We start from the raw sequence: 9187 nt of genomic DNA on the forward strand, positions 1-9187 counted from the left end.
TACAAATTAGTGGTAGGTTATATACCGATTGTATATAATCTTTACAGTGACAGTACATGCATATCAGTTATCACATTCTTTAAATATATAGTTACCTATTTACCCTTCAAAATTATTTTATTATTTATCTTCCTATTTTTTTTTATAAAGAAATGAGTTTTGATGTATCACAATTTTTTTAAATTATTAAATTAAAATAATTGCAAATGAGAATATACATAAGATGTAAAAAATTACTCATATTTTATGAAAATGTGATGTTTATTTGTTTTTTAATTTGATATTTTGAAATAATTTTCCAACCTGGCATTTTAACTAAAAGAATTTTACAAACCATTCAAAGGTTAAAAAGTAATAATAAGTGAAATACAAGTTACAAGTGTGAAAACGCAATCAAGATATAATAGCAGTGAAGCTATCCCTATCTGACCCTCTATAAAATCACAAGGCAGACTCAAACTCCACAGCAGAGTTTGGTAACCACTCTGGGCCTTGGATAAAGGTTTGTACTGTGAACTTCACTGCTTCATCATCTGTGAGACTAGGCTTATAACCAGCCCATGTAATCCTTTGGGACACACCTGCTCCTGGCCCCGTATTCTGGTATTCAGCATAAAAAATGGTACTTACAGGATCCACATTAGGGACCCAACTAATCCACCCCACAGGTTTCAAGAAAGACCCAATATCAGTTTGCATGATAATTGTAGTAGAGAAATCTTTCCAAGGCCTACCAAGGTATGTAGCAGCTGTGAGAATATCATTATCAAGGGTAGTGATTACTGATTTTTGTATCACAATTCCAGTGTTCTGGTTGGGGTCTTTCTTGCCCTGAGCTGTGATGGTGTTGAACTGGTTTGACATGGGCTGCCTAGGCATGATTTTGCAATTTTGGAACACAACAGCTGCGTTGCCAAATATGAAATCAATGGTGCCTGTAATGTCACATTCGCGGTAGAATTGGCGGTTTGAATGAGCATAGAGAGTATCCTGGAAGCCTACAAATGAGCACCTGTAGAACACAGATTCGTCCGAACCAGATCGAAGGGCCACGGCCTGGTGCTTTTCTGCACCTGCAGTGTTATGGAACCCTATGTCTTTGGCAATGAATCCCTTACCCTTAGCAGCTGCATAAAATAACATGCTTCTGGTAAGTACTTCGTAGAGTATTCAATGAGTTAAAATATCTTAAACTTTAAGACTTTATATTGAACTATTGTATCATATAATCATATGTCCTTGTCTGTAATTTGGGTTTAATCCCATGTGATATAACAATCTGAGAATTTTGTAAATCAAAATGTTCAGTAAGAACAGGTCAGCTAAGCATAAAACCATGCCAATTGTCTCAATATTTCATATCATACAAATGATTAAGCATATTACTTAATGTGAAAGTTAAACAAACATCCACATGGAAGACCGTGCACTATGCGTGTATCAAGAAATATCCAAGCAGTAGTATCATTAAATTCACAGCAGCATAATTTTTGGTGGGTCAAACAAGAGGGCCCAGCGGTGCATGGGGCACATGCTAATAGTCTTAATCATATCTCCTCAATTACTTTCAAATAAGTCTATTTAATTTTAAATTATTAATGTATCATTAACCATGAAGTTTTTTTTGGTATCATTGATTTTGGGATGTAATAATTTGTTGACACTAATGCAACTAATTTTTAAGTGAGACCTTACAGAGGAGATCGGGTTCACATGATGACATTGAAACCATGTGGTTTCGTCAGATACACAAGACATTTTCCCACTAAACCACATGCAAATAAACTCATCTTATACAATAAATTATTTTTTTATAAATCCATGAAATCATCCAATAGCTTCTAACTTATTAAGAAAACAAAATTCTCTTGTAAACCATAATCTAATTTGTATTCTATTTCCATAAATTACAGCATGCACATAGAACTAACCCTAAAGTCATAATTTCATACTAAGTAATGAAATCTAGCAGCAAGCATAATTATCCTGAATTTTCTCAAACAATGAGGGTAAAGCAGATTTATAAATGGTCGATCATTCAATGATAATTAAATATATAAAATGGTAAATGATACAGTAATATTATAAGAAAGTCGGAAGTATAAATAAGTTACCAAAAGTGGCGGTCTCAAAAGTGGGGGTGCCGTCCTTGAAGTTGCGGCTGCCGGAGACGATGGTCTTATCCTTGCCGTCACCGGTAATCATCACATTCCATGCATTCTTATCCAAATCAATGTTTTCAATATAAGTCCCTGCCTTCACATACACCACGAACCTCGTTAAACTCTTCTTCTTCACCATCTTCAATGCTTCCCCTATCGTCGTGAATTGCCCGCTCCCATCCTTTGCTACCACAGCATCCGGCGCCGTCACGTTTGCCTGCAGCAGCCTCCGCTCCGTCGCCCCTACCCATGCCGGAAACTCCGAATCGGAACCTCCAAACCCTAGCAACTTCCGGTGGTGGATCGGAGCGTCGAACTTCGAGAGAAGCCCGAGGATTCTGGTAACAATGGCTAAGCTATTGCTAACGAACTCAGTGGAGTTTCTCGTGACGGTTTCCAGTTCCCGGAGAACACCTCGCGCGGCGGTCGAGTTAAGTTCTCCGACGGCATCGATGCATGTTTCCTGGTTTGTCATTACAGCGCTGAGCCAGGTTTTCACGTCGCTGATATCCGACGATGGTAACACTTTCCCGGCGCCGGAATTTCCAATCGACGAGATCGAATCATTGAGCTGATCCAACGCGTCTTCGAAAACCGTTCCGCACACATCAATCGCTTTCTGGAGCCGTGGATCGTTGTTTGCATTGTCGCGAAGCTTCGGAGTAAAGCTCGAAAGCTTTGAGAGTTCATCAATGGCGACACGGAGAGAGAGCTTGAAGAGAAGCTTAGGATCGGTGGTGTTCGAATTCGGGAGTGAGGAAATGGCGGCAAAGCACGAGTTAGGATACTGAGTCACATCGCAAACTGCTTTGAGTGACGCGGCAGGGGCTAACTCGGTTTGTGGAACCGAGTTAGATGAAGAAGATGATGAGGTGTTGCGCTTGTGTATCACGATTCCTGTGACAGCAGCTACAATCACCGCTACTAGAATCACAGATGAGACTATAAGGATTATAACACGCTTACGCGTCTTATTCTGATAGGCTTGCTGCTCGAGCTCATCAACTTTACCGTAGCCCTTGAAGGACTTGATTGAATCCATAAATAAATAAAATTGCTTTATATTCTTTTTGGAAGTGTTACTATGTAACTGAAGTGAGAGTGAGTGAAAAGGGTTTGAGATTGGGTTTGTTGTTTTGGAACTTTGGGTGCTTTATATAAGATTGGAAAAACATGTTGTCTTTTTTTGTTTTTTGCTTTTTCATTTTATTTTAATGCTTTGGGTTATGACTTATGAAAAATGTTGTTGTTTCTAAGATGCTTCTTTCCTAAGATTGAGAAGTGAAATTGACATCTAATCACACATTTAGTTTTTTAATAGATAATGATCGCAATGATTTTAGAAGTATTCATGCATCATCATGTTTCTTGAATGTTACATAATTGTCTATGTTGCATTAAGAAGGTTTATAAAAAAATAAATGTACCTAAAAACCTAACACGCGGTTTGGACAATTGTTGCTTACGTCTGTTTGTTGTTTAGTTGATGTGTGATTTGTTTGCAAATCGAAGTTATGAGATTCTAAATTTTTTTGTAAAAGTTTAAAATTTGTGCACCGACAGTGTAAAGTTTTTTACACTGTCAGCATATTATCCACCATTAATTTTTATTATTTTTGTTTGTTAGTCAATTATGGTTAATAAATCAATGGTGGATGATTGATTGACACTGTAAAAAATATTTACACTGTCAGTATATACATATTAAATCCTTTTCGTGTGAGGATAGTTGACAAATGAAGGGCTTGCTATTTTCACTTAATGATTTATTTGATTGTGCATCGGTTCATATATGTGATCTTACTAAAGTGTATAATTTTATATAATATTTTTTGATTGGTTGAAAAAATTATATTTATATTAAAATTTTAATAATAAAATATTTTTTAATCGATCAAAAAGAAATAACATTTATTGGATGGAAAATATGCTCCCTCCAATATCCTTACTCATGTTTCACCCACTTACACGTCTATTTTAATAGTTGACAAATGGAATGGCCTTGGTATTTTCACTGTGCATGTGAGTTATGTTATGAATCCATATCTAATATCTTTACTCATTCTTTGTTTCACCCACTTAAATCTAAAGTTCTAAACAAATATATTTTAATGTATTACTTTTGTAAAATAAAATTAAAATAAAATCTTATTTTTTATTTGTTAACAAATTTTGATTAAAAGATAAAAAGATTAAGGGATTAGAGTACCTTCCTTATTATGTTATATCGAATCCATGCCACAATGGTTAGAGTTGGAGAGAGTGGGGCTTGCCACATGTTTTAATCAATCCATCAAACTACAATAAAAAAGTTAGTGTGTTCATAAACAATAAAAAGGTTGATTGTGTCTTAAATATTAATATTCCATTACTTTTTGGGTTTATTTTTAACTTGTTATATTAGTTGTTATTTTAAAATTAAAATATATTAACTCCAATTTTTGTTACCTTTATTACATTCAATAAAGTATAATACTGGTGAGAAAGAGTTACAGAGAATTTATTTTGAATATATTACTTTACATTGCTAGTCAACTCATTTAATGATTGTTTTAAAGTAACATTTAAAGTGGAACAAAAACACTAATTACTGCTAGTATGAGAATATTGATTGCTTTTCAACATTAAAGATACAAAATTAAAAATAATGGAATGCATATAAATATTTTTAGATTTTTATTAAATTATTTTCTACTCCTTCTCCTAACACAATCTTATTCTTGAATTAGTGGATTATACTATAGAACTATGATTAATTAAGTTCATGCAAATACTTAATAGGAAATGCTGTTTCTTAAATATGTTATTAAAATTTTGATTCTTGGCATATGTAAAAGAAAATTATTGGGAGAAACATAATTTACTTTAATGATCTTTGGGTCCTAAAAGGATGAGGAAATCATCATCCCTTTGATAAACCTCATAGACCACCATTTTAGAAGTATGGCCTCCAATCATTTTTTCTTCAGCTGCTATAATTCTCAAACAAAGTTTTCATGTTTTTTTTATATGACATGTAAAAAAAATGCAGTAGTAAATATTTTAGCCGTTGACATTTAGCCGATATTCTTAAGTAGATATACTTTGTATCAGTTATCGTTATATTACTTATATGTATTACCCATGGTGATAACAATAATAAACTTATGCAATATGAACATTAGATGAGCCCAAAAAATGTCCTTCAAAACAATCGTATTATCATATCTTCTATGCCAAATCTCAGCCTTTAGCCTTTTTGCCAAATTTATCACCAAAAAATGTTATTCCTGTGCTAGCCTAATGAGATAATGATGACAACTAGCTGCATGTTTGTCATAGATATTGGGCCTACATTAACACTAATTTCAGTCCTTCACTAAAACAAGTTTAGTTGGCATACAATTTGAATGGTCAATTACACTTCTTCCAAGTTGTTATATATTGCAATGCATTTTGGATAAAAATTACTTGTCCCAAATGGTTTCTTATTCCCTGACTGAGTCAGCCAATTATTTTTTACTTTTAAAAAATTTCTTTTATTCATATGACCAATATATGATTGGTCGCCCGAGACAAGGAATAAGACAACATTTAAGATAGATGATCTCTATCCACACATTTCACAAGTAAGGCTTTTGTCTCTTACCAATTCGTCATCAAAAGTAAAACATATCACTTTTGACAAATTGGTTTTTAGGAAAATATGCATTTTGTTTATGCGACTTGCAACAATTCTAAATGATATCAAAGAATTATGAACCACGTCACCCTAATGATAGAACAACTCAGTTCTTTGTTTAAACTTTCTTACTATACTGTAAGAATCGATCTCGAATACACACACAATATAATTATCAGTGCTGATTCTCGAAATACCCAGAGTATGCCTACCTGTGTCAATTCTCAAAATTCTCACTTTTCCACAATCTGGCTACCACTGTCAATTCTTAAAATTCTCACAATTTGACTATATGTGTCGATTCTAGTACCATAGAAAGAAAGAGTAAGAATTGAGTCGGAAATGCTTTGACATAGAGTATGAAGGAAAGAAGAAAAAGTTGAGGAAATGCTCTCAACTATTACGACGATTATTAAATGGGGAGGCCTCTATTTATAGGCTGAGGCCCCCAACGACCAATTCGATCTGACGATCCTGATAGAAGATCTCGCCCCAAATGGCCAAGTGATCTAACTGTTAGGAAGGAATCCCACGATCACACGACCAAACTGTCCACCACCTCGGATCATCCACTCTTCTCTTAACTCTTCAACCATGTGTTGACTCAGTACATGTGTGCCAAACATGTTTTAACTCGGTCAACCACACATTGAAAAAGAAATAAAACAAAAAAATTGTTGGGCCCAAGCCTGAACACATGGTGGTGTGTGCGCGTGTGGGAGTTTTGTTTGTGTGAGTCCTCATCCACCACAAAAATAATTGTACCCATTCGGACACACCATTTTTTTTAACTAAAGGTGCAACTGCACCCCATAAATATATATTAATAAAGTATAATTATAAGAGGATTGATTACATGTTGTTGAACCTATAATTAGGAAGTAACAGTCTATTTCTAGTGAATTCGTTAACTAGAAAATGAGGCATTTCATTCCACCGAGAGAATACCTTTGAACCAATTCCAAAGTTAGCTAACTTGTCTACACAAAAATTGTCCTCCCTAAAAATATGAGATATATAAAAGTTCATTGAATTTAAGGTATTTTCGCACCGGATGAACATATTTGCCAGCTTCCAAGGAGCATTCATTCTACCCATTAATATATCCACTACCAAAGTAGAGTCACATTCAAGCCAAATGGAATACCAGTCTTTCTTATATGCAAGTTCAATGGCCAGTATAACAGAATTGAGCTCTGTAAACAAAGCATCTTGAATGTCAAAGAATGAAGCAAACCAGGCCAGGAAATCACACATATGGTCCCTGAATATCGCACCTCCTCCTACTAGACCAGGAGCACCATGAGTAGCTCCATATGAGTTAATTTTTATGCAACCAATCTTTGGGGGGGTGCCACAAAACCTCCGAAATTCGAGGAGCCTTCCTATAGTTAATTGCCACATTAAATTGTTTAAGAATGTTGAAGTCATGAATGTAGTTGCTAGCATAAGCTGAAGAATTTCTGTCAGATAGGGAAATGGCTAACTTTATTCTTGAAATGGCTTGCATCCTAATAAAGTTGTCATCGTGAAATCTACTTTGGTTCCTTTAGAACCATATTGTATTCACTGTATAAATGATTGATGCAGCCAAAGTTTGTCTCACTCGGTTGCTCCAATTTCTATTACAAGATGACAAAATTGTTTGCATTGAAGTTGTGTCTAGATGTATTGAGAAAGTAGAACCCATCCAATCCCATAGAGACACAGAAAAAGCACATTGCATGAATAAATGCTCTGAAGTTTCAGAATTTGTCCAACACAGGTTGCACCTAGAAGGAAAAGAGCATCCTCTCCTCTTTAAGTTTTCATTTGTTGGCATCCTACCCTTGATCAGTCTCCATGAAGTGGATGAATTAAAGGGGGGATTGAAGATGACCATATAGATTTGCACCAGTTCAACTGAGTGGTAGTAGGTATGACAAATCTATATGCTTCCTTTAAAGATATTTACCATCATTAGAATCATACCACATCAATTTATCTTTTCTCGAAGAAACTATGGTGTTTTATATTTCCCCTACAATATGAGTGAACAACTCTATCAATCTTTCAGGAATGATCCGTTTAGAGTTGCATAAAAAGTCCGCTACAGAGGCCATGAGGATAGGATGCAATTCCTATGGGATATTCAGAGATTGGGTCAGAGGTACACTTAGCTAATTGTCCTTCCAAAAATTTGTGTCCCTCCCATCACCAATCAGCCAAGTAGAATTACTAAAGAACTACATGTCAATTTCTCTTGATCCCTGGCCAAATAGAGGATTTGTAATACCTAGAGTATTTATTGAATCTTTCTCTATAGAATATAGCTCAATCCTGGTTAGAAGATTTCATCTCCCAAGCAAGCTTAAGGATAGCTGTTTGATTCAGATTTTTAATTGACTTAACTCCTAAGCCACCTAGAGATGTAGGATTGCAAACCTGACTCCAATATATAGTGACCAATTTCCTAACCTTTATGTCACCACACCAGATGAAATTTCTGATGCAAGTATCCAAATAAGTCAGCAACTGAGTAGGCCAAGCATAGATTTTGAAGTTGTATATCAACATGCTTTGAATAATAGACTTAATCAGCTTCACTCTACTCATTATTGAAAGGGAGATACCCTTCCAGTTTTCCAGCTTCAAAGTGATGTTGTCAACTATTGGGAAAAGCCCGGGTGATTAGATAACTCAACAATTTTTATATTTGTTGCCTTGCTAGTGTAAAACTTACACTTGTTTGGGCTGAACTGTAGCCTAGAAGTCGAAGCATAATCAATAATAAGATTTTTCAATTCAGTAAGCTCCATTTTAATGCCTCTACAAAAAAATTAAAATATCATATGCATATAGCACATGAGAGGGAGTGGTCAGGCTTCTAGTATCAGCAACATGCTTTATTTTGTTCTCAGAAACTAGTTTGGTAATTCCTCTACTTAAGACATCTTCTGGCAAGAAAAAGAGCAGGGGAGAAAGAGGGTCACTTTGTCTCATACCTCTCTTGCAACTGAAGAAACCAAAATTCTGTCCATTGACATTTATAGAAAGCCTGACAGAGTGGAGAATTGTCCAAATCCAATTACTAAATTTATCACAAAAACCAAAGGCTTTAAGAGTTCCAATATGGAAATACCAGTCCAATGTATCAAAAGTTTTCTTGATGTCAAGCTTAATAGCCATGTTACCATCAAAAGCCTTGTGATCCAGTAGGTTCATTGCCTCAGAAGCAATGCATAAACAATCATGAATGTGTCTATCCTTGATGAATCCTCTTTGTTGGGAAGAAACCATCCTTCAAGCTATAGAAGCAAGCTTGTCAGCAAGGACTCTTGTTATTATCTTGAACCGAAAATTAGCATACTTAGGAATAAGCACT

General features: G+C 35.1%; 1 protein-coding gene across 1 annotated transcript; it reads right to left on the minus strand.

Annotated features, from left to right (window-relative positions):
- On the minus strand, window positions 261-3298 carry LOC109337693 (pectinesterase 3-like). The gene is made up of 2 exons (XM_019574721.1): window positions 2115-3298; window positions 261-1127 (listed from the first exon to the last, which is right to left on the minus strand). Exons 1-2 carry the CDS (start codon window positions 3202-3204, stop codon window positions 442-444), a joined length of 1776 nt encoding a protein of 591 aa, XP_019430266.1. The 5' UTR covers window positions 3205-3298; the 3' UTR covers window positions 261-441.

The sequence above is a fragment of the Lupinus angustifolius genome, chromosome LG02 (genome assembly GCF_001865875.1).
Source record: "Lupinus angustifolius cultivar Tanjil chromosome LG02, LupAngTanjil_v1.0, whole genome shotgun sequence".
NCBI lineage: Eukaryota > Viridiplantae > Streptophyta > Magnoliopsida > Fabales > Fabaceae > Lupinus > Lupinus angustifolius.

Bases quoted from the DNA above. Each gene is read 5' to 3' on its own strand.
- LOC109337693 (XM_019574721.1), bottom strand. From the start codon at position 3,204: ATGGATTCAATCAAGTCCTTCAAGGGCTACGGTAAAGTTGATGAGCTC. The intron at 1,128-2,114 runs GTAACTTATTTA...TATTTTATGCAG, and splicing joins TTTTGAGACCGCCACTTTTG to CTGCTAAGGGTAAGGGATTC.